The sequence below is a fragment of the Gracilinanus agilis genome, chromosome 1 (genome assembly GCF_016433145.1).
Source record: "Gracilinanus agilis isolate LMUSP501 chromosome 1, AgileGrace, whole genome shotgun sequence".
In the NCBI taxonomy this organism is placed as follows: domain Eukaryota; kingdom Metazoa; phylum Chordata; class Mammalia; order Didelphimorphia; family Didelphidae; genus Gracilinanus; species Gracilinanus agilis.
The window spans coordinates 66,172,316-66,199,233 of NC_058130.1; the positions used below are offsets into that span (position 1 = coordinate 66,172,316).

A 26,918-nucleotide genomic window follows, 5' to 3' on the forward strand; every position below is an offset into this window, starting at 1 on the left:
AACTAATTGGTTCCTCCCCACTCTGATATTCTATGTCCTAAGGACCATTCTGGCTCTGACATTCTATATTCTAAGTTCTTTTCCAACTCTGGCTTTTTATGTTCTATTAATGTTGTAGGTGGTTTGCTTCTACTGACTGCTACTCAGTCTGAATTAGTTCATCAGATCCCTTCTAATTGGATAGCTGTGTAAATTTTTTCAGAGGGATTTGAAGGAGAGGGAATAGCTAGTGAGAAAAGTCAGTAGTACAAATGCTACCCAGGGAAAGAAGACCTGGTGAGGTATATGGGAAAGCCTACATGAATGTCTCAAAGGAAGAAAGGGTGGAGGCTACAGCCAAACTACCAGTGTCCTGGTTCTGCCAGTCAATTGTATTGATTGATATCCTCTAAGAGAATCTTGGGTACTATCTCAGTCTTTTCTATGCTTCCCCTTCAAGACTCTCCTGACCTCTGTCCTATCACTTACCTGCTCTCCCAAGGATTTACAGGTCACTCGGATCCAATGTTGCAGGTAGTTCCGGGATGCAGGAGGACCAAACAGGGATAGACCAATGCTCTCAGGGTCTTCTGAGGTGATGTTTCGGAAGAATTTTGAAGGCTCTAGGACCCAGGGCTTAGGGCCCCCTTCAAATAACATCTCTTTGGAAGAACCCAGAGTTACCAGAGCCACAGAAGAAGGATCAATAGTCTGAAAAGGAAAAGAAAATGACCAGACATTTTTATGGGGAAGATAGGGAGGTATGGAGGCAAGAGTGAATAATGAAGAGTCAGGTTACCTGAATGCAAATCCTAGCTTGTCAATTCACTAGCTATGGGACCACAGGTAAATCACAACTTTCTATGCCTAAATTTCTTTATCTACAAAATAAAGTAACATAACCATTCTACCTATCTGCTGACTTGTAAAGATCGCAGGCTCTAGAATCAGAAGGAACTATAAAAGGAATCCCATCATTTTACAGATGAAGAACTAAAGGAGGTGGAAAACTTTGGGGATGAGATGGGGGCTCTCAAAGTAGGGTACTAGGAAATTCCATAAATGTTTCCTTTTATTGTGTAGCCAGTGTTTATAAGGGGTAAAATATCATGCAGAACAGAACAATTTTTTCCCTAGGCAATTCTCAATAGAGATTTTATTCACAAAGAAGGTAACGTAGGCCCTCTTTGTCCCAAGACTCTCATGCATGAGCTACAGCCCTGTGAGGAAAGTAAAAACATCTACTTCCCAAGGGTATTATGTGGATAAAATGAGATATTTGTAGTGGTTTGCAAACCTTCAAGCTCTGCATAAATGCTAGTTATTTCAGTTTTGCTATTGTTATTATTATTATACTTAACACCATCTCTGTTATACACAGGTAGTCATTGAAGCTTGTGGAAGTTATCTGCCAGTGTTACACAAGTCAATGGCAAAAAGCAGGATGGGAGCTCAGGTCTCCTGACTCCCACTGCAGTGACTTTAGCCATGCATCTACCAAAAGGCTCCTATAAATAATGAGTTCCCTTCCTTCATCCAAGTGTTTACTTATACACCATTAAGTATTTGGCAGTAAGCCCAAGAGGACCAAGAAAGATATAGCTAAAAAATAATAATTCCTTGTGTTGGTTTGGTATTTTACAATTCAGAGAGTACTTTCAAATCAATTATTTTATCTGACTTTCACCACAAGCTAGAAGGTTAGGAATATTGCCCCAGGGCAGCTCAGTTTCCTGACTTCTAATCTGGCCTCAGACACTTACTAGCTATATGACCCAGAGCAAGTCATTTAACTGTTTGCTTCAGTTTCCGCATCTGTTAAAGGAGCTGAAGAAGGACATGGTAAACCATTCCAGTATCTTTGCCAAGAAAATCCCAAATGGACTTCTCTACTACTAGTAGCAATGCAATGATCCAGGACAATTCTGAGGGACTTATGAGAAAGAATGCTATCCACATTCACAGGAAGAACTGTGGGAGCAGAAACGCAGAAGAAAAACATGATTGATCACATGGCTCGATGGGGATATGATTGGAGATGCTGACTTTAAATGAACACTCAAATATTAATAATATGGAAATAGGTTTTGAACTATGATACATGTAAAACACAGTGGAATTGCTCATTGGCTCCAGGAGGGAGGAGGGGAAGGAAAGAACATGACCTATGTAACCATGGGAAAATATTCTAAATTAATTAAATAAATACATTTAAGAAAAAAGAAAATCCCAAATGGGGTCACAAAGAGTTGGACACAATTGAACTGGAATGAGAAATGACTGAACAAACCAATAGTAATGTTACTTCTGATGTTAATGGAAAGAATGCCAAAATAGGAAGTCAAATTAACTAATTCACTTCTCTTTGCTTCAGTTTCCTTTCCTACAAAGTTTGGACTAAATGTTCTGCAAAGTCCCTTTAAGCTCTGCAATTTCTGTTTATGTGTTTTGAAAAAAATACAATATTACAGATTTTAACATTAAGTTATGATGCTGAGGGGTTATAGGATCATAGATTTAGAGTTGGAGGAGCCATAGAAGTCATCTACTTGGCCAAGGTCACCTAGAGTTTGAGTAACTGAGCTAGAAAACTGAATCTAAATTTCTTGACTATACATTTACCTGAATTCTTAGTTCCAGCCTAGAGAGCTTCCAAATTAGACCTGCCACACTGTTATTTTCTGATCTTTAAATAATGCATTACGCACTTAATTTTCAACAGAACCAAATAAACACACATTTACAATTATTTGCACTTAAAAATGAATTTCTACATACAGCACGTCCACAACAGCTTGTTTGTTACCTCTTCTGTATCCCTTCCTTTCTCTGTTTATTTCATTGTTTTCTGAAAGTGTAATCATCAGATTCAGAAGAAATATCTAAAAAACAGGGACTTGTGTGGGTGGCGCTATGTGTGCTGGGTACTGGATAAGTCAATTAAAAAGAAAGAGTATAATCTCCTGAGGAATGGAGACAAAGACAGGCAACTCTGAAACCAAGTCATTTTTTGGTTTCTTCTTCGCATTACCCCAGCTAGGTATGTGCTGGACAGTGCCAAAATCATTCTGAATGACTGCAAATCAAAAGCTTCTGATTTCACCATGTCCATTCAATGAGTAATAACAGAAGCTAAGGGCTAAAAGGGACCTCAGAAGTGCTCTTAGTCTAAGTCAGACATTCACAAAGATCCCTTATGCGACATACCTCATAAGTAGTCCATTTCTACTTGAAGATCTGCTGTAACAGGGATCCCCAAACCTTCTGTTTAGACTACCTACTTTTGGACAACTGCTGTTAAGAAGTTTTTCTGATGTGGCTGTCATTCATTAATCCTATTCCTGCTCTCGTGGATAACCTGGTCTTCTTCAAGACTCAGTTTAAACTCTGTCTTCTACATTGTTTGCCCCCTCCTTACCTCACACTTCCCTATAAAACTACCGCCATTTACATTGTATATATCTGGTAGGTACATAGTTATCTGCAGGTTGTCTCCCCCATTAGAACATCAGCTCCCCGAGGACAGAGACCATGTTCTTTTGCCTTAATGTAGTACTTGTCATATAGTAAATGCTTAATAAATTCATGTTGACCGACTGGCATTTATTCTATTGTATCATAGCAGATTCCATACAAAAATGAGTCCTACTGGAGTTAACCTTTGCCTGCTCAATGAAAACAAAATTTATATTGATTAAATTATTAATGTAAACAAGACCATAGGGAGAATGTTTAACCTACCTAAGAAGAAAAAAAATTATTTCAACTTCCACATTGAATTGAAATTCTTTTCAATTCCAATACTCCTGAGACCAATTTAGGAGCCTCCGTCTGCAGATAATTAATGGGATTGTGCTTATAAAGTAATGAGGCTTTTCAAAAACAATATCTGAACTTATACACATAAACTGTGTCTATATCACTGTGGGAAGCTACAACGTAGTCAATGACTCTTGCTATTCAAAGGAATTTTAATGGAAAGTTTTCAAAACTTATTTACAAGTAACAACAACAACAAAATAGAGTGGTAGGCCCAGAAACAGGAGGTCTTGGGTGCAAATGTGACCTCAGATACTTCTTAGCTATGTGACTGAGCACGTCACTTAACCCTCATTGCCTAAGCCTTACTGCTCTTCTGTCTTGGAACTAATAAACAGTATTGATTCTAAGGTGGAAAGGAAGGGTTTTGTTTTTTTTTTTTAAATTAGTTTTAATAAATTATAATCACAATTCATTTTTTAAAATCAAAATCCCTGCATTGTTATTAGCTGATCTTACACTCAAGACAAGTCAACCATGGCATCCTTCAAAGAGCAGATGTATATTTTAGACATTTTCCTGTCCCCTTCTGTTTTGCCCACCTGAAGAAAGTTTCTCACTCGCTCACTCTTATTTTAGTACTGTCAAATCCCTATCACTCCTTGGGATCATCCATTTTATTCATAGGATTTGACTCTGCATAAGTTTAGACTGATTCTCAAAAACTCATCTACTACATCAAAGAATGAAGACTTAAAGAGATTTGAAGGGAAGCTCTGAAGGCAATTCCCAAAGAGAAATAATCTGAGCCTCATGAAGATTTATTGGAATAAGTGGATATCATGCCACAGGGGACTACTCTAAAAGGGAATCACACTTATTTACATGTTTAAATGTTGGTCTGTTTATTTGAAAAAGGATAGTCTCATTACCTTAAGTCATACCTCATATTATTAACTGTAAACTATTCACACCCACTCATTAAAGACTGTTGGCTAAAGCCACTGTATACATTTAGACTCAGATACGACTCATTTCCTTTTTTAAAAAAATTCACTAATCCAGACTTTCCATGAATTTAGACAGACATTCCCTCTAGGTACATTGAATTTATGAGATTGTGTAAACTTTTCAATCCTCTCTAGTCGGTAGCAGTCAGGTTTAATGAGGTGGCAGGATGTCTAGGTGCTGCTGCTCCCACTTGAAAGAAGTCAGATGGAAGGGCTGCTCTGAGAGGAACTAAAGGAAACACAGGCATCTTGCTATCTTTGATTTCATGAGCTGATTTCAACAGAGAAGGTTAATGTGGCCAGTTTCTGTCCCGGTCAGACTGACCGCAGCTTTCAGGCTTCTGGGTGGCACTTCTCCTTAGGCAAAGAGCTTAGGAATGCATCTGTGTATCTGGAAAGGAGACGCTTGTCTCTGCTACCAGGGGCTATTGTCTGTCACCCAGTCACTGGGCAGAGGATGATTTGTGTCATCTTCTTGTATAGTACAGGGTCAGGACTCCACTCTACACCTGGGCTGTCATGCCTAATGCACATGGCTGGAAACATCACAGAATTATTGTGTGCAGCTTGCATTAATTCACCTGGCATTAGGGTGCTAGGCAGAACCATTCAGAAGCAGACATTGGGGACTGAGACAAATTAATCAGAGCAATAAAGGACACTGAAGCTGCCTGATGGCATAGTGGAGGGAACATGAGATTTGCTGTCAGAGGCTCCACACTTAAATCTGACATTGTTACCTGTCTGACTTAACTGTGCTACATTGTCTTTCTAAGCCTCAGTTTCCTTATTTGTAAAATTAGACAATTGGGAACAATACTAACTCTAAGATACTCTGAAGTAACTGCTAAGAATGCAAGGGAAAACAAAATCTATATACAAATACAAAAGAAGCAACTATTTTCTTGAGGAGTAATTGTTACATTAGCAGATTCAGAACACAAGTTACAAGGGAGGCATCTGGAGTGACAATACAAGGGAACTCAAAGAGTGATCTTCCTTGGGAGGAAGAGAAGAGTTATGTGGACTTTGTAGACTACTGGAACGAGGTGAAGGGAATTCTAATCTCCTTTTCTCAATAACAGAAAGGATCTTGGACTACTAAAGTTTAATGAATCAATTCTCACTACATGATATTGGAGAAAATATAAAAGAGTATAGGTAGAAATGTAGGAGGAAAGACAATGAACATGAAGCACAGAAGGTGGGAAGACACCCTGACATACACATACACATGCACAAAATAGGCAAGCTAACTTAATAAGATCACAGATTTTGAGCTGGGAGGGCTCTTAAAGATCATCCAGTCCAAGCCCCTCATTTTATAGATGAGGAAACTGAGGTTCAGAGGCATTAAGTGACTTGTACAAGATCACATACAGACAGGAAGTGGAAAAGATGAGACTTGAATCCAGAGGTTTCAATTCCAATACTACTATCCCATACTACACAGGAAACTGGGTTAAATGTATCCTGGGCTCACATGTCATGGAAAAGTGTGTGCATGCTTTGTTTTAAATTTTTTAAGATGAATAAACAATCCTTGATATTGGTTAAAAAGGAACTCATTCCACTGGAGAGTTTCAGTTTTGGTCAAGTAAAGGTTTTACTCTAAAAAGAAAGCATAGTCATGGTATATGTACATACAGATTAAACTTTTCCTATGCAGTCAATGCTTAAGACACTAATTGTATCTAACTATGTAATGGCAAATCATTTAACTCTTCTCTGTACTTCATTTTCTCCATTTATCAAAAGGAGATGATAATATCTGCTCTGTTCACCTTGTGGTGATGCTCTGAAATGATTCACATGATAGTAATATATAAATGTGATAGCTTCTTAATTATATTATGGTTTAAGTCTGGACTCACTTCTTCCAGGATGGGAACCTCTCAGCTTTTGCTTTAGGTCTAGGTACAATTCAAGTCTCCATAGAGTGCCTCTCCTCCATGAAGTCTTCCTTGATCCCCCCCATTAGAAATGAGCTTTACTCCTTTGGATTTCACTTCAGAGTTGTACTTTTCCTATGCCTTTATCATGTTCCATTATGTTATATATAGAGAGAATAGAGAAACAGATAGAGCACTAGGATTGGAGTGAGGAAGACCTGGGTTGAAGTCCTACCTCAGAAAATATGTGACTGTGGGTGATAGTTCATCTGTGAAATGGGAGTAGTCATAGCACCTATTCATAGGGTTCTCATGAGGATCAAATGAGACAGGGCATTTGTGAACTCACAAGACAGCACCTTGTGCATTACAAAAGCATTACAAAATGTTAACTGTGATAGTTATATGTTTATTTGTCTATGTCTGGATTGCATCCTCGCCTACTAGACTATAGATTCATAAAGGAGAGAAACTAGGTGTTATTTGCCCTTGAATCTCTATGGACACCTAGCAGAACTCAGTTTAATGGTTAAGTTGGGCTTACCTTCAGTGGGAGGTAGGCAGCAATGGTGATCTTGGCACTCAGGTGAATGTGACCATGTTTATAACTCACGAGGAGTGTGGTGTATCCCTGGATTTCGGCTCTGACCCGGACACCACTGCAGTAATCTGACCCTGGCTTAAGCCTCCCTACCAGAAAAAACAAACACAAAAGTTAAGAGCATATCTTTCATTAGAGCTTTGGTGAAGAAGAATGTTGTGGAGGGAAGAGGGACTCAAAACATCTCCTGGTTTAACACAATTAGATTTCCTTTAGAAACACTTTGGTTTTGTTGCAATTTTGCCTGTGGCTGCAGAAATTAATATGGTGAAGAATGACAACAGAAATTCCCTAATGCCAGAGTATAGGAGAAGAATGTAGAACAGGGCATAGATAAGAAAATGGGAGGTGATGCTTATCAAGAAAAAAAACACGAAGAAAATGTTGCTCTAACTGGAGAGAAAGTAGAGTAGCAAAATCTACTTGCTTAATTCTAGAGGCAGTTATAATGGGAAAACATGTGCTCAAACTAGGCCTGGCACAGAGATTTCAGCTGTGGTGCCTCCTAACCAAAGATTCCATGCAGACAGACAGACAGACAGACAGACAGACAGACAGAGAGGGAGGGAAAGATAGGAAGAGACAGAGACAGACAGACAGACAGAGAAGGAAAGATGGGGTGGGGGGAAGAGGACAGGAGAGGAGAGGAGAGGAGAGGAGAGGAGAGTAAAGATTAGAATATTAGAGAAGCCAAATTCGTGCCTCAGGCCCCAGGTTGAGTAAATGTGAGAGATTTAAGGAGGTCTGGAATCATACTCATTTGGGTGGGTGTTTGGTTCCAAGGCTGGGAATTATCAAGAGACTTCCAAGACACAGCTTTCATTAGGCATGGAAACCAGCACTGGTTTGCCTGTCTTTATTTGGGGTCTAGAGGAATTCTTAGACAATCTGATTTAAGCAGTAGGTAGTAATGATAATAATAATTTATAATTATGAAGCACTTCCCAATTTTACAATCATCCCCATTTACTTTGATATTTCCAGTCATCATTTCATTGATGTGACTATTTCTTCCATCAATGACAATAGCAATGATGACAGTTCTGTTGATGTAGCATTTTTTAAAGTGCAATACTATTTTTTTTTCAGTTAAGGGTTCATACTGGCTCCTAGATATTTAAAGTTACACAAAAAGGGGTCTTGGTACAATATAAAGATGAAATTTCCAAAATCAGCAAACTGACTGATGTCCATTTTGAGATATGGGCCTGCTGGAGTAATCTAGCCACAATTCGTCTTTCTAGAAACCTTGAAATTTTGCACCGCTCTTATTTCAACCCAAACACCTACGGCATGTAGAGACCCCCTTCTCTCAACCTTACACTGACTATTAAAAGCAAACTCCCCTTGAAATGTAAATCTCAAGTTCATGGTATGACAGTATTCTCTCTCCTGCCCAATAACATACTGTCTCCAATTCTAAAATGGTTACCTTCCTGGAGATATTTAAATTTAATAAATTTCGATTTCTCCTAGGCAGCTTACCAAGCACACAGTACAATTCTCAAGGGAAAGACAGTAATATGGTTTGCTTGTGTTCCTCAGAAACACGGTGTTGTTTTTCCGTGTCATTCTAAATTAAAACAGCTCTACAAGCAATTGGAAACACAAAACAGAATGCTCAATCCTTTCTTTGCTAAAGGCAGGAAGGAGGTATATGCTCTGTGACTTTGAGGTAGGAGATAGGAAAATGGAAGCTCTAAAATTGTTTTGCAGAGGTAGCGTCTTCCAAGAAAAGAGAATAACTTTGCACAGTTCATGGTCCAATGGAGAATTCATGACAGTTCTGAAACTGGAGGGCCTAGTTTTGTGCCCCCAAACTGATGCTAACTACGTGTATGGCTTTGGTAATCACCTAAGCAATTTTAGCCTCAGTTTTCTCATCTGTAAAATGAGAATGTTGGACTAGATGGCTTCTGAAGTCCCTCTGAACTCTAGAATGAGAAGCCTAACTATTTGAATTATCATTATCTGAACATTATCTTATTCCCTTAAGATTGAATTTTGGGAAGCATTTCTCATTTGATCTTTACAATAACCTTGAGAAGTATGTGCTATATTAGTTTGATTTTACAGGTGAGGAAACTGAGACAGATAGCAATTAGGTGGCTTGTGCAGAGTCACACAGCAAGTATCTGAGGCCAGATTTGAATTCAGATCTTCCTGACTCCAAGCCCAGAGCTTTAACCATTCTACCACCTAGATACATCTACATTTTGACTATTATTCCTTCCCTTTTCTGGGCCTCAGTAGGAGGCAGAGTGATATAATGAGGAGAAAAAATAAGCATTAGATCTCAAATCAGAGGACTAGGATTCAAGTCCCACCCCTGACATTTCTTGTGTGATCTTAAACAAATCTCCTTGGGACTTCTCTATAAAATGAGAGGACTGGAATAGATCATCATTTAATTCTATTATTCTTATTTGAAAGGAAGACTAAGTTGCATTATCTGCAAAGGCTTCAGGGAAAAGGACAATAGATATTATAAACTAGTGAAAACTTGAAAGAAACTGAATATAGTATCGTGTCATGATAGCTACAGTGTGTACCAAGCCTAGAGTCTCTGTACCAGTTCATATTTATCAATCATCAGTAAATGTAGAGGTTTTTTTGGGCAAATGGTGCAGAACCACCCTCAAAATGATTCTGCCCTTCCCTGGGAAAAGAGGAATATGTAGTAGGACTCTGATTGCCAGGTCTGAGTTGGGAAAAAATGGCCAGCTAATGTCATGTTCCCAGTCTGAAAACTGTATGAAAGAACACTTCAGTCTTCCATTTTCAACCTAGTAGCATGCTTCTTTCAGCAAATTCAAAATTTTTTTAGATTCCTACTAGATACATGGTCTTGTTAGGCATTCTGAGGGCAGTAAAGATAAAAAGACATATATATATAGACATATATATTTATATATATGAATGTATCATATATTCCTTGTACTCACTTAGCTTACAGTTTAGAAGAGGGAGATGTGGAAATGAGACAGGTGCCCAGATAAATATCATATAAGTCAGAATATGCTAATGTAGATGAGGAATGAACGAGGTGTGAAAATTTTGGAAAGGGAGAGACTGCTTGTAGTTTAAGAGATCCTGGAAAGCTAACTGGAAAAGATGGCACCATTTTGCTTGTGTTTCAAGAGGAAGCTTTTATTTTGAGGGAGTAAATTAGAGTTGGGATGTGTAGTAATACAAAAAAATAAGAAGTGAGTCTCAATGAATTTTTTAAGAGAACAAAAAGAAATCTAGAAGGGAAAACAGAACAGTATTGTTTCAAATAGATTAAATATGTGCTCATATAAAGTGTATAAGCATTCTCCTAAAATTCTATGCAATAAAAGTCCAGTTTCCATATAAAATCTTCTCTCCTTCTTTGTATACTGAAATGTTCATGTTTTTTATATTTGTTGAGTTCATTATAGAAGAAAAAGTGAAGACAAGAAAGTATAATATAGGCAAAAGGAAAAATATGGGGAAAAGAAGTCAAGAGGAGAGAGAAGGCAGAAAGAGCAGAGGAAGAGGAAGTCATCTGGTCTCTTGGAATGAAGAATACATAAAGCAAGGAGAATGAAGTATGACTAGAAAGGAGGCCATTTGGAGCCACATAGTAGAAGGTTTGGAATGCCGTACTAAGGATTCTGGATTGTATTAGAAAGACACTTGGAGGAAGGGAGTGTCAATCCATGAAAGTATAGCAAGAAGTTTATAGAAAGACATAAAAGGAAGAATAGGCCAGAAGTGTCCACCAAGTTTGAGCCAGGAGAAATTGGCAGTATGTTTGTATATTGAATCTTGGGGAAGGGATAAGGCTGGGAAATAGTAAACAAGGAAGACCCTAGGATGAAATTCATGTAGGAAATACAGAAATCCAGTTGGTCTCAGGTGGGCTCTATTGAAGTGAATCTATAATGATGCTTTTGGATAAACAAGAAAAGCTGAGCTTTGCTCAATGAAAGTGTTGGCTCCCCTCTTCCACTGAGATCTGCCAAAGAGTCTCAGTTGGGAATAGATGGGGAGTTACTAAAGGATTTGGAGCAGAGAACTAATGTGAAATGCCAGAAAGATTACTCTGATATTTTCAGGATGGACTAAATAGATGAGGAGAAATGTGAGAGAGGGAAACCAGACAGAGGATTTACTACACCGAGAAATGCTGGCTTCATTAGGAGCTATTAGTAAATCAAAGAGATTTTTTAAAATTCAATCTTGGGGAAAAAAAAGAGCAATCATAAGCAAAATGTTTTACTTTACTAAGTTTAATATACTCCATTTCTATGTGCTGAGTCTATAGCATCTGCCTGGATTGCCTGTAGTACCAGACTTCTGAGCAGAATACTACAGGTCAACAATGATATAGTCAACTCATTTATTGACTGCTGATGGACTTTAGTTGGTTTCAGAAATTAAGTCACAATAAGCATGTGTTCATTCTATTTGATATAATGAGTTTCCTGACTGAGAAGCAGGTTTTTCTATAATTCTAACACTGCCTGTAGATATCCCTGGTGCCTGGTATACACATACACAGTGACCTTCTAGGAAAGGAACTCCAGGGGATGGGTACATCTGCTTCCCAGCTACTGCAAACATTTAGCACGCCCAGCCCTGGCAGCGTGATTGGCCCTTCCATGATTGCAAGCACATTAAACTGTACTCCCAAAGGCAGGTGAGACATTTTGAGGGCCAACAGCTAGTTTGATAGTGGTAGCAACAGCTGGAGATGGGCTGTAAGAGGAAAAATGCTGATAACCAGTCACCATTAGACAGATGGCAGCCTCTCCTTAAACAGAGATAAAGGTGGCTTCACTGATAATGTAAAATAGAACTTTCTCCTTTTTGAGGAAAACACTGTGAAGAACCACATTAGAAATTGTGGCTCCCACTTGAGGCAGAAATGACTAATCCCAAAGTTAGTTGGCAATATATATAGAAAACATAAATGTAGCAATGTGCACGTCTCAGACTCGATAACTGTACCAGTCAGAATGCAAATTAAATAGCAATGACAACTGAACCGTACTGGACCATGTAGAAGTCAGATGGAAATCAAATAAAAGAGAAGGTAGCCGAGGTGTATAGGATCTTTGGGTATAATCTAGTATAATTTTTGTTCAGTTGTTTCAGTCATGCCCAATTCTTCATGACCTCATTGGGGCTTTCTTGGAAAAGCTGCTAGAGTGGTTTGCCGTTTCCAGCTCCAGCTCATCTTAAAGATTAAGAAACTGAGGCAAAAAGGATTAAGTGACTCGTCCAGTATCATCACAGCTAGTAAATGTCTGAAGCCAGATTTAAACTCAAGAAAATGAGTGCTGCTGACTCCAAATCCAGTATTCTATCCATTTCACCAATTACCTATCCCTCTGGTGTAGTTTAGCCTCTACAGTAATAGACTATATCAACTAGTATAGTCTACCATAAGCCAATACATTTAGATCCTTTATTGGGACTCCAACATCCAGGGACATAATAGCAAATATTTAACACCTGGGCTCTCCAGGGGGGGAAAATATATATATATATATACACATATACATATATATGCATTACACTGTGTATTGACTATAAAAATAAAAGAAGATTCAGAATAAAGGACATCATCAGAGGAACGTGTAATTGAAAAGAAATGGGCTAGTCACATGGCAAGTGCAGTGGATAACTCATGAACACCCTATCTTCTCCCCAAGTCTCCTCACTATGTCAAAAGAAAGTAACAAAATTCTTGAGGAGCCTAGATGGACTTCATGGTGAACTCATGGGAAGATATGGTTGGAAGTCACCTAGGAGAGACAGGCACAGATGGGTGGTGAATGACATTGTTGATGGGCCTAGGCACATGGATGAGGTCACAGATCTAGCTGAACAGATAAAACATGACTCTTTCCTTCCCTCCCCCAAGCCCGATCACTATTTTAATGCTGGCATCAGGAAAATGGCACAGAATGAATCTTCTTGCTTATTCCTGCCAGTCTAGAGAGCTTTGGCTTACCTGGGAGTGGCTGGAATACACCATGATTCTCTACATCCACCATCAGGTCAAAGTGTGAACAGTCACTCAGAGTGACCACCTCATTGACCTCCCCTGGCATGAGACCATTGATCCTCAGGGGAAGCTCCAAGGTTTGGCCCACCCGAGCTTCCACCTGGCAGGGTATGAACTCCATGCTGCTGGGCTCTATCACATATACCTGGGTGGGAGACACAAAGGACAGAACTATGGTCTGGGCATGGAATGAACATAAGGACTAGTCATTTAAAAAGTAAGAAATTTGCCATTAGCTTCCTTCTCTGTAATTTTCTATACTCCCCACTCTTCTTTTAGCAGTCCCAAACCCTTGTGTCTACTGTCCATATTGTGACTTTCAGGGTGACACCATGAACAGGTTCTTTCTCCACTAGTAGTCCATTAGTGCTAAACATTTCTACTTCCTCTCCACAGGGATACTAATATTGCAATTGGATTTAAAATAATTCTAACACAAAATATGCAAGTCTTTCTCACTATAGTTTAAAATCATCTCTTCCATGTATATTCAGGCACCTTGTTCTTGATAGGGGGAAAATACAGCTAGAAGTCACCTTTGGCAAAACAAATGTTGAAGAAATAGGGCTACCACAAAGAAGCACGGTGTCAACTAGGGTTCTAGTTCCCATTCTCTTGTATGACTATGGCCAAGTCACTTAAACTTTCTGGGCTATATTTTCCTCAGCTGTAAAATGAAGGACTTGGAGTATATTAGATCTAAGACTGGGTGGTACAGCAGATAAAGTTCAGGAATTTTGATCAGGAGGACCTGAGTTCAAATCAAGCCTTAACATTTCCTAAAAAAGATACTTATAAATAATGGCACCTACCTCCTGAAATTGTGAGGAAAAGATGGGCAAAATTTGTAAAGTACATTGTAAATCTGAAAGCACTGTGCAAATGCTAGCTATTATAATAAATATTATTATTACTTCAAGCACTAATATTCTATCACTAAGGATAGAATCCTCACAAAGTTGCTCTAAGAAAAGTGAGCAATGAAGAACAAAAGTTTATGTAAATGTGAATTACCAACATCATCATCACTATAATTAGTAGTAGTAGTGGTAGTGGTGGGGGTAATGAAATAATAGGAATGAATCAGTCAGTCAACAAACATTTATTAAGTGCCTACTATGTGCTTAGAACTACGCTAAATGCTGAGGAGATACAAAGAAAAGCAGAAATAGTCTCTGCTCTCAAAGGGCTCATAATCTAATAGGGGAGACAACATAAAAACAACTATGTACAAATAAGATCTAGACAGGATAAATTAGAGATAATCACAGTGGAAGATACCAACATTAAGAGGGTCTGGGGAAAGGTGAAGCCAAAATGGAGGACTTGACAAAGCATTCTGATGAGCTCTCTTCTAACATTGCCCTCCAAACAACTTTAAAATAACACTGCAAATAGAATTCTGGAGTGGCAAAACCACCAAAGGTCAGATTGAGATATTCTTCTAGCCCAAGACAATATAGGAGACTGGAAAGAGAAACTGTTGACAAAAGTAGCAGTAGCTTTGGGAGCTCTCAAGCCAAAACTGGTAAGGAGATCTGGCAGCTGATCAGAAAGATATAACAGGGCACCACTATGCTAGCAGTAGATGCAGGACCAGACATATTCAAGAATTTTGATCAGGAGGACTTGAGTTCAACTCCATAGCCTATACCTACACATAGGTTGTAGTTCAAAGGCATAGAGGGCTACTTTGGCTCAAGAGGGAGTGGAAACCCTGAGAGGCAGTATCGCTCCTATCATTTCTGATTCAAAGGGGGCAGGGGCATGAGAAGCAATATCCATTGCAATCCCGAGGGATCCGGAGGCCTTCTTGGATAAAGAATAGAGTGCAGACCAGGAGAGCAGTGAGTCCACCTCTCCCTATATCATACCACTTTAGAAGCACTAAAAACTTCCAAATCCCCAGAATTAGTTCTGAAAATAGCAATGCAAAAAGCTTGAAACTTGAGATAGTATCCCAATCCTATAAAGTAGGAAGAAAGCTCAACTTTACCATAAAGTTCCAAATCAAGAAACAGGGTAGAAAAATGAGGTAACAATAACAAATGATATTTTTAAATACCATATGATATTTTTAAAAACATAAAAATCTATTGTGGTAATAAGGAAAATCAAGACACAAACTCAGAAGAAGTCAATGAAGTCAGAATAGCTATCGGCAAATCCTCAAAGAAAAAATGTGAATAGGACACAAGCCTAACAATAATTCCTGGAAAAAATTTTAAATTATTTTAAAAATCAAATAAGAATGGTAGAGGAAAAGTAGAAAAAATAAATGAAAACAAGGAAAGAAAATTATTAAGACAATTAACAGGGGAAGCTAAGTGGCACAGTGGATAGCATGCCAAGCATGGGGTCAGAAGGATCTGAGTTCAAATATGGCCTCAGAGACTTCCTAGCTGTATGATATATGACATATCACTTAACTCCATTTGCCTAGCACTTGCCTTTTTGTCTTAGGGTTGTTAATAGAATAGAAGGTAAGTGTGTTTTTTAAAGGACAATTCACAGCTTGGAAAAAGAGGCACAAAAAAAACACTACAGAAAATAATACTTTAAATAACAGAAATGGCCAAATGGAAGTACAAAAATTCACTAATGAAAACTCCTTAAAAAGCAGAATTGGCCAAATGGAAAAAGAGGTACAACATCTTACTAAAGAAAGTAATTCTTTAAAAATTAGAAGGGGGCAATTGGAGGCCAATGACTTCATTAGACATCAAGAAATAATATAATAGTCAAAAGAATGAAAAATAGAAGTGTTTTCCTAGGAAAAAACAACTGACCTAGAAAATAGATTGAAGAAAGATCATTTAAGAATTATTGGCCATGGATCAAACAAAGAGAATAGACAAAATATTTCAAGAAATTATCAAGGAAAACTGTCCTGATAGAACCAGAGAGTAAAATAAAAATTGAAAGAATCCACCAATCACCATCTGAAAGAGATCCCAAAATGAAAATTCCCAGGAATATTATAGCCAAATTACAGAGCCTCCCAAGTTGAAGCAAATACTTCAAGCAGCCATAAAAACACCATTCATCACAGAGCCACAGTCGAGATTATACAATACGTAGCTGACACCTTGTTAAAGAGAAGAGTGCTTGGAATATGATATTTCAGAAAGTAAAAGAACTGAGATCTTAAGCAAGACTAACCTATACAGCAATACCTAGTTTATTTGTTCAAAGAGAAGGATGTTTAGTAAAATAGAGGACTTTCAAGCCTTCCTAAAGGAAGATCAGTGCTCAACAGAAAGTTTTACTTTCAAATACAAAATTCTAAGGTAAACATGAATAAGAAATAGGAAACTCAATAAAATTAAACTGTCTACATTCCTTTAAAAAAAGTGGGATTGGGAAAGGCTTCTTTCAAAGTTGAGATTTTAGTTGAGACTTAAAGGAAGCCAGGGAGGCAGCAGTGAGGAAGAAGAGCATTCCAGGTATGAGGAAAAGCCAGTGAAAATGCCAAAAGTTAGGAGTCAGGAGAGGGAGTGTCTAGTGAAAGAAATAGCAAAATGTCAGTGTCACTGGACTGAAGATTGAAGAAGTCACATGAGGAATATGGTAGTAAGGAGACTGGAAAGGTACAAAGGGACAAAGTCATGGGGAGCTTTAAAAATCAGAAAATTTTAGAAACATCTGTGATTATTCCCTTCTCATGTAATCTTTGTTCCAGTCCAACTGTACTTTTTGTTCCCACATTCCACATTCTCCTTCCTCTTTGTCCCCTATGCCTGACTGCCTTCCTTCTTGATAACATCTTAGAATCCTTAGTTGCCTTCCGAGCGCACCTCCTACATAAAATCTTCCTTGATCCCCTTCATCAGCTACTGGTTCCCTGCTAACATTACCTTGGATTTAAAAAATATTTATAAGTATATGTTTTATCTTGCCATGTAGAATATGAACTCCTTGGGGAACAGAGAATGTTTTCTATTTTCTTTTTATCTCTAGTACAAAGACCCTGATATAAAGTAGGTACTTAATAAATGCTTAGTGATTGATTCATTGATTGGAACTGGAATCTGAAAACCTGATATTAAATCCTACCTCTTCTACTAATTCCCTATGTGAATTTAGAGAAGTCATTTAACTTGTTAGTGTTTCATTTCTTTAACTGTAAAATGAGGTGTTAGCACTAGATGATTTCCACAGACTTGTTCAAGGACTAAATCCTATGATCAAGAGCTTTGAAACCACTTCTTAGTAAAAGGGTGATAGCAGCTCTTCATGGCATTATATCTGCTCTGAGTTATTTACTTCCAGTATCTATATTTTGAAAATCTAACCCAGTGGGTTAAGGAAACTGATGGACTAAATAATAAGAGAATACTTACATCCTGCTTTTGACTTTCCAAAGCATTTCCACAGATGGTAGATCACTTGATAATAACAATAGGTCGTATTTATATAGCACTTTATTGTTTATAAATAAATATAGCATTTACAGCAGATATCAGGATTGTATTTTAGAGATGACATAATTGAATCAAAGGAAGTTAAATGCCTCAATAGGTTGTCCCAGATCTCATTTGTGGCAGGGCTAGGACTTGACCACAGTTCTCCCAATTCTCATCTGCAGGTTCTTTCCATTAAATATCATACTCTATCATGGTATAGTTGAAAAACTACTATTAAAACATGACTGCTAGTTTTTCTTTCCTTATCCCATTCACTGTCTTATCTTACACATATTAAGTGGTTAATAAATGTATGAACTGAAAATTGAGGATAGCAGATCAAGTCGCTTCCAAAACTCTGTCCAAACAGGCCAAATATTGTTAGATATGTGAACTGATATTTAGTACCTCCCAAAATGTTCAGGCAAGGAGATCTTGGTAAAATTGACTTGCCAGTTAAGAAAGATTCTTCCAGGGTTTTCTTCACAGTCAAAACAAATATTTATATGGAATGGAGTGTTTAAATGGAAACAATAGTCCCAGACTGTGAGATCCTTGAAGACTTATTTATCTTTGCATCCTCCCAACAATACACAGTTTCTTGTACATAGTAGATGGTAGGATCACAAATCATATAGACTAAGACCTGGAAAGGACCTCAGTGACCATATGTACAGCTTCCTCATTTCACAGCTGAGGAAATGAAGGCCTAGAGGTCAAATGAGTTGGCCAAGGTCACAAAGTTAATAAGCATCAAAATAAAATGGGAATCCGGGTTTTCTGACTACTGAGTTAATAAACGTTTTGTACATTCACATTTCTTAAATGAATGAATCAAACTATGGCCTCTTGCTGATACATCTTGAGTGATTCAAAAGACATTTTGGGGCTCCTGGTATATGAAAAGACAGAAGGAGGGGGTTCATGTTACAGGCTAAGCCAGATAAATACTCTGCTCAGATCCATATGACCTCCTGAGATAAGACAGTTTTTTATAACTTCAGAGAGATGACAGAAAAAACACCAGAATGGTGATTTTCTGGTTTTAAACCATGATGGAGATCAGACAGTCAAAAGCCATGGAGAATTATACAGCCTAGATTAGCACACTAAAGCAGGACAAGCATGGAAGGTCCTAAAACAGTCCTCTTTGATCCATGACCTCTAGTGTCTAGAATGTCCTCTCTCTCCTTCTCTCTTCTGGAATCCCCAGTTTTCTTCAAAGTTTCTGATCTCCAACTACTAATTCCTCCTCCTTCCCCCAATATCTTTGATATATTTTGGGTTGACTTATACAGGTGTAGGTACTACTTTCCCCAAATGAATGTACATGTAAGGTATCTAGGAAAGATATTATTCTATTTCACTGAAAACAGACCTGAGACACATTTCCCACAAGAAGAATGGCAGCTTCTCAAGGCAGAGCCGATTTGTCTTTATCTTGGTATCCCCAGTGCCTAGCACAGTGCCTGATACAGAGTAGGTACTAAGCAAAGGCTTAATGATTGATTTTAAGTAGGAATGGCCCTTCTCCCTCATCATCATTGACTTTTTGAACTCTCCTCTCCACATAGAGTCAATCTAGATCAGTGATTCCCAAAGTGGGCACCACCACCCCCAGTGGGTGCTGCAGAGATCCAGGGAGGCGGTGATGGCCACAGGTGCATTTGGGGGCAGTGAATAACTGTAAGGGAACAGTGACAGTATGTGTCAGGGGGCTCTGAGTAATATTCTGGAAAGGGGGTGGTAGGCCAAAAAAGTTTGGGAACCACTGATCTATAATCTCGAGTTTCTGATCCATGTTCTCATTCCAATACCTTCATGTCTCCATAGTGTAAAGGATTCTGTACATCATGCGCCTGGATCACGCTGACACCGATGTCACTGCTGGTTGTCATCACACCCTTGACTGTGACTGTGGCGACCATGTGGCTCGATGAGGACCAGGTGAAGTTCCCACTCCCACCATGGGCCTAGAAAGGAAGAGGATATTAGTTCAGCATGCTGACCTCTCCTTCCCTGAGGGACTTTTATGGCTCACAATGTGGGGCAGGTGCATCAGAGGAAGCCTTGCCAAAGGCAGGGGAAATGGAGTCTGGAAACAGAGCACCAGCCCTACATATCATGAGTCCTTACAGAAAGAAACTCTTTTTCTCAGGGCAGAAATTGGCAGACCCTTGGCTAGTCATCTGTTACTCTCTCAAATGCATGCTGGTCCTGTCTTTCCCAGAATATCTGACATAAGTGCACCACTCTGAGATGTGGCCTACCTAGACACCTGTGATTGCTTATGCCATTGCCTCTGTGGTCAGAGGTCCAGCCCACAGGAGTCACCTTTCACTATTCCAAAATCAGACTCCTGGACCCAGACCCTTGGACAGTGGAGGGTCCTGGTACAGCTGGATAAGGACACTAGGGACATCAGCCTTCAAAAATGTGGGGAAGAAGTAGAAAGGGTCAATGAAAATGAAAATGGATTTCTTTTCATTGTGACACTTTTTATGTTTTGTCCCCAAAACAGCAAAATCCACCTGGATGGAGGGTCTGAAGAGTGCAGGGGTTAGGGGAGAAAGATGTATCCCTTTTGGGAGATATGTGTATAGGGAAGGTCCAGATCTCTGATTTCTTCAGTGATAAGAATCACAGATGGATCTGCTATAGAATTTTTTCTGCAACTTCTAGTCCTAGAAATTGACAGGGACTCTGGCATGTCACTTAGCTTGTCTAGCATCAAATAGTCAATATATTCTAGAAGTTTAAACCCAGAACCTGAAACCAGGTCTAACAGACTCAAAGGCCAAGCTATACCATGCTACCTACCTCTCTTAATCCTTTTGAAGAAAGGAATTTTCTACATTGTGAACTCTCTAAGAGCAGGAAACACATTTCCTTTATCCCTGCATCTCCCTCAAAGATGAGTAAAATAGAGTGTTGTGTTTAGGAAGTGCTTAATAAATAGCTGTGAAAAAATGAATGAATTTCCAGATCCAAGGAATGGTGGCTCTCATCCCAGGGATATGAACCAGGACACTTAAGGCCCCATTCCATTTTAAAGGAGGGAGGGGAAGCTTCTTGAGTTCTGATTTGTTTTTTTTGTAAAAGGACTGGAGAAGAATGGTTCAGAAGTGAATCCTAAGAAGTTTTATTCCTATGCTCCTTTCCTCCCTAGGCTGATTCCACTTTTTGGGGGAATGCTCTGAAGTAAGGAAGCCATAAGAAGTAGGTACTGACAGGCTAACATTGCAACACAGCAAAACATGGGTGCCTTTCCTAAAGTGGAAAACAAGTATCCTGTTCTCTACCCTGAAAGCCAGGCAGGAAAAGGAACAGACTGGACAGAGAGAAGTGCTAGCTTAGATTTCTTGTTCTGCTAAAACTCTGACTATGGGAAGGGGTGTTATTGATCCAGTTCTTCCCTCTCCAATAACAGTCTCCCTTCTCTTGCCAGTAGCTTCTATAAGTTCTATATGGAAGTGCTCAAGAACCAGCTCAGCAGATCAACCTCCACTGGTACTATCTGTATCCCAATTCCCCTTTGCCATTCATTTAATTAAAAACTGAATGAATGGGGATGAGGGGTGGGAGAGAACCAAGAATTGTGATTTCAGGCAGGAAGGAAATGGCCAGAGTCCCCAGAGGCAAGGACTGAAGGTGAGTGAGAGTCATCTGATTCCTTAACAGTCACACCTCCCTTTCACCTAGTTCAGTAACTATTCTGTTTCATGTATTAGCATATTAGTTGGAGTAGTGAGGGGCAAACAGAATGTCCAAGACCTTTGAGAATGGAAAGACCAAGTTCAAGAAACTTGAAATCCATGAGGGAACTTAAACCTGACCCACATATTTATCTTCAGGATTCTAATTCAGCCTTCTACCAAGAAATGGAATGTCTCTGCCCCTCCTGAAAAAAACCAAAACAAACCAAAGCTGGACCTTGTCTAAGAAAGAGATGAAGTTGCCTCCAAGAGGAGAGAGTTACAGGGGCCTAACTCACATTTGCCGTGCTACCTTGCCATCTCTGTCATGCCTAGGTAGTCTTGGAGAAAAACAAACCTTTTACAAAATGCATGGAAGAAAGCAAGTAATCCATTTGTCCAGAGGGCAATGGCCAGAAGAAGATTTACTAGATAAAACTAGTTTAAGCCAGAGCCAAACTTGTCCTGGATTAAATTCAAAGGTTCATTTCATGTTCACAACAAGGTTGGGGACAATGTGGAATGTGACAATACAGTTCCCCATGAAAAGTACCTATGACAACTTTGGTAATTTTAGTGACACTTCTTCACTATGATTCAGCATTCATCATTTTCTGTGGTTGACACTTTTTACCTTTATTGTGTACTGATAGGCTCCTGTTTTGGGCTGCCATGGAAACGTCAAGATGCTGGGAGAAAGGGTGATAGGCACATAAATTTCAACTTCCTGTTGATTCCGGACAGGAACTGGTATGGTGTGGACACCTCCATCCTACAAGAGGAAAGCAAGAATTACCATGGCAACTACTTCATCTCACTATCTTTCAAATCAACAAGCTCTTTCTCACCTATCTCCCCACCCCCAGCCCCAGGAATCAGAGAAAAAAAGAGACAGAGAAAGCACCACAAACTAGCACCTGCCCATATGATGATGGATGAAAAGCAAACAAGGCAATAAACTCTGGCCTCATTCTTTCCATTTTCCCAAGGACAGGGGTTTTAAGTGACACTGGATCTAGGGGGGAGAAGAGGAGCTACTGGGCATGTTCTAATGGCAGAATGCTCTCTTTCCTCATCTCTGATTCATAGAATCCCTAGCCTCCTTCAAAGAACATTTCAGGTGCCACCTCCTACACCTGACCTTTACTGTTCACTCCCAGTGGTTGAGTGTTCTCTCTCTTTCAAAATTACTTTGTATATCTGTTGTATTGATTTATCTGTGTATATGCTATAACCACACCACAGAATAAGGTCCATATTATGAGCACACAGGGAGAGTACATCAACCTCCATGATTTCCTTGAAGGCAAGGGGTGATTTCATTTTTACCTTTCATTCCCCTGCTCTTAGGATAGTACCTTACACATAGTAATCAATTACTGTAAAAAATGTGGGTTGGAGGAAATTTGTAGGAAAGGAGGAAAAAATTGAGGAAATGGCCAATCTGTGCCAAATCCATGACAATTATGCATTCTGGGAGAAATTATTACAGACCAGAAAATGATTAATTTACATGCAAGAATAGGGGTGTGGGGGGGGCGGCAGCTGGATGGCTCAGTGGATTGAGAGCCAGGCCTAGAGACAGTAGGTCCTAGGTTCAAATCTGGCCTCAGACACTTCCTAGCTGTGTGACCCTGGACAAGTCACTTAACCCCCATTGCCTAGCCCTGTAACAAATAAAATTAATATAGCAGGATATATATAAAAGATATTAGGGTTTTTTAAAAATTAAAAAAAAAAAGAATACAGGGGGAAAAAAAGCTGAGAATTCCATCCTGGGAAAGAGGTTTTTTTCCATTATTCCTTATCATGAACACAATTAGACACAGCAGGCCAAGGGTTAAGGAATACAATGTCCCCAAAAGCAAAGGTTTCCAGTGTTTGCCCTGAATCTTAATAAAGTTTACTCTTTGAGGAAAGAAGGGAGAGCACACCAACCTTTGTGATTTCCCCCTGGAGAAGCATCATTTCTTTCTTGTTGAAGAAACTGCCATGGTAGAGGATTAAAAGAGATGAAGGAAAAAATGAAGGGCTGATTAGGAAAGGCTTACCTGATCCACCACAGATGTGAGGGCTGCATCAATCACTGTTTGTCCCTTTTTTATTGCCTTAACTTGATGGTATGACCCATTCTTGGAGGACTCAAGCACCTCAAAATACTCTGTAGGCAAGGTGGTATCAATCCTGATATTCTGGAAATCAAAATAGACAAGGTTAATAGCTCTCCATTATTGACCTATAGAAGTATGGCTAAAACACTTCCATTTAAAAAGAAAGAGTAACTTAATATCAAGGCCTTAGTAAATCTAATTTCCAAGAAGAAAAAATTGGCCTTGTTGATTCAATTGAATAAGAAGAGGGAAAAGAACAACTTCTCTGAAAAAAATCAGACACATTTCTTTCCCTGGATATTAACCCCACTTTGACCTAAATAACAAGCTATTATCAAGAAATTTGGACTAAAAGTAAAATAAAACAAATGCAACAGGAAACACACGAGAATTCTCTAACTTATCTGCCATTCCCATGCAGAAAAGTTCATTAGAATAGCACAAATTATCAAAATCAGAAAACACATGTGGCACTGGCTACATGGAGACATTGCCTCAAAGTCTCCACCTGAAATATTATTGCTTACAAAAACAAAAAACAAACAAATAAACAAAAAATCCAGTTCTTCAAGCACTCCTGAAATGCAGGGACAATAATTACACTCAAAAAGAGAAGATAATGTGGCGACTGTCAAAAGACATCTTTTACTCATAACCCAGTCTTAAACCAAAGTCTTTAGCACTTCCTTCTTTCCATCTCCATATACAGATTAGCTTCTAATAACTTGGATTTAATTTTAGCCAATGTTTAGAGGCTAAAGTTTAAAAGCATTAGAATTAGGGTATTATGTATAAACTCAATTCTCTATGGATCCGAGTGTTGTCAGGCAAGACTATTTGACAAGCTAATCAGTAGGTAGAGGATTCTGACATTAACCACTAAATTAACCACTCTTGGAAACCCTTCAGAACTCAAAAGTTGCAGGGGGATGCTTGAATGGTTGCTATATTCATGGCTGGTATGACTCTGAATTAGACCCAGGGACATTGCAGGGAATCATTTCTTGGTATTTACTTACATCTGATAAATACACCTTGTTGCTTGATTTATCATATACTTCAATGCTGATTTCGTAAAACCGGCCAGTTTCAAGGACCCATCTATCCCCAGGCTGAATTGTAAAGCCTATAAAGCATAGAAACAGAGCAGTTTGGCTATTTAATTTTTGCAATAGAATGCTTGTCCGTCATTAAATGTTCTTACTCAATAGCTGCCCCTTTTATATGGAGAGAGAGTGCTACTAGTCCACCATTAGAATGTGACAAGACCATCAATTTTACCACCTTACCCCATAGTAAAAAAAAAGGGGGGGGCTATGCTGAGTCATCTCCCCTCCTTTCACTGGCTCTCATATATCATACATTTGAAAGACAGTTAAGCAGACCTAGAGGGATCAGCCAGCATCCAGGATTATTAGGGTTAGTCTATAATCATGGGAAAGATTGAAACTAATTGGCCAATAAGAGGTTCAGACTGATAGCTTTGTCTGCATGAACCCTGTGTTCTAGGTAAATAAACTGACTAGCAGATACTAGCAAATTTAATGACCAAGATGAAACCAATAACGCCTAAAATGCTCAAAATATATTTTAAAAGCCCAGATTTGGCTTCTTCAGATATATAAAAATAATAATCTGATAGTTATATTTTCCAAAAGAACTGAATTCTAACCAGGGCAAAAATTCCAAATTTTTGGCAGCAAAACTAAAATGATCTTTACCACCACATAGTGTCAGAGGTTGACATCACTGAAGTATCACAGCACATTTAATGTACAAGTGGTTTCAAACAGAAGGAAGAAAATGGCACATTTGTGAAATGCTATATGATATATGTCCTAAACTTCTCTCGAATGGCAAGTAGGGTTAGAGAGGCTCTATTCCCTTGCTTCTTTCCTTTGTCCTCTACATTTGGCTCTCTTTCCCAAATACCCCAGTTTCATGACAAATTGCCTATGAATCCACAATCCCATCATGCCCACTTTCCCAAGGGAGGGAAGAGAATAGAATGAAACAAAGGGACATTTTTTAGGACTTGAGTGTAAATTTTCCAATAAAGAGATATCTTATAAAATCCATAAAAAGCAATACCAATGATCTTCAGGCTTTTCTGGATATCTCAAAATACAATATCTATTTCATTCCATTTCCTTCCCCTTCCTTTTTACCAAACCATCACCAAAGATCAAACTGGGCAGGCTTGTATTCTGCTTTTTCTCCATATGTCTGCACATTGCCCTGGTAGAAATACTGGGAAGAAGCAATAGCCAAAAAATAGCCAGCCAGAGGCCAACTAAATAAAGGGCTTGCATCCAACTACTAACAAGAACCTCAAGGTACACATGGGCCAGAATAGGGTGAATCACCTTTATATGTGTTTAAAACCCACACACGTGTGTGTGTGTGTGTCTACAGATACACTCAAATATACACAATCATATGTGCATATTTGTATATGCATATACGCATGTTATAGAAATATTGCCTAAAAACAAAAAAGATATTATGTATACATCATTATATTAACATACACTTATATACATACATACATATGGGGGGTAGGTCTGAGTGTCTCTACATGTAAGGCTGTGACATTTTAAGAATTGTTCTAATAAATTGTAATTTTGAATTCACTGCAGAGTAGTCAGGAAACAGATACTCACCCAAGTATCCAGGTTCCACAACATAAATCGTGCTATTGGGTAATCTGGAAGCACCCTGCATACGAATGCCTAAAGTCTTAATTAAGGAACAAAGCCATTGGGAGAAAATAAACTTATTAGATGGGGACTTAGCTCATTTTTGCCTGATTGATTAACTGGTATTTGTGTCAGAGACTAAATCTCTAAAGAGATCAAAATAATTTTAAAAATATATAATTGCCTCTGGCTGTTTTCCACATTGGCAGTCTGGAATAGTTATTTCCCAGAACTCTAGACAACATGATGGATAGCTTTTTATACCAACAGAATGATTTCTTTACCAAAAACAACCACTGAAGCAAAAACAACAACAAACTTTCAGAGAATCCCATGTGTCTATGCAGAAACTGTCTTATCTTCAGATGATTTTTTCCAATAATCTATACCACATGCCATTGTGAAAGGCTTCTAAGCCCTTAAGAAGATTCTGGACAAAAAGAATGATGCCATCCCTTTATTTGCTATTTCTCATTTCTAGGATTTGAACTAGTGAGTCATCCAGAGAGGTGTGTGATTCAGTGTTGCTATTTCAACTCTTTCTGATTTTCAGATCATTGGGAGAAGGCAGGGATATTTTTAGCCTGGCCACGGGTTTTGGAAGAGAAAAACATCTCCACATCAAAAAGCATCTGGGGAACTCAAGTACATCCTGAGCATGAGTGCACAATCTCTCTCTCTCTCTCTCTCTCTCTCTCTCTCTCTCTCTCTCTCTCTCTCTCTCTC

At 38.8% G+C, this 26,918-nt stretch overlaps 1 protein-coding gene across 1 annotated transcript in view; it reads right to left on the reverse strand.

Annotated features, from left to right (window-relative positions):
• NUP210 (nucleoporin 210) overlaps positions 1 to 26,918 on the reverse strand; it is a 168,472-nt gene that overhangs the window by 74,749 nt on the left and 66,805 nt on the right. The window contains exons 6-13 of the mRNA XM_044676266.1: positions 26,157 to 26,232; positions 24,513 to 24,619; positions 23,434 to 23,574; positions 22,017 to 22,154; positions 19,505 to 19,660; positions 13,228 to 13,426; positions 7,185 to 7,330; positions 469 to 690 (exon numbers count right to left, since the gene is read on the reverse strand). Of these exons, the coding sequence (XP_044532201.1) occupies positions 469 to 690; positions 7,185 to 7,330; positions 13,228 to 13,426; positions 19,505 to 19,660; positions 22,017 to 22,154; positions 23,434 to 23,574; positions 24,513 to 24,619; positions 26,157 to 26,232 (1,185 nt within the window). The remainder of the gene's footprint in view (positions 1 to 468; positions 691 to 7,184; positions 7,331 to 13,227; positions 13,427 to 19,504; positions 19,661 to 22,016; positions 22,155 to 23,433; positions 23,575 to 24,512; positions 24,620 to 26,156; positions 26,233 to 26,918) is intronic.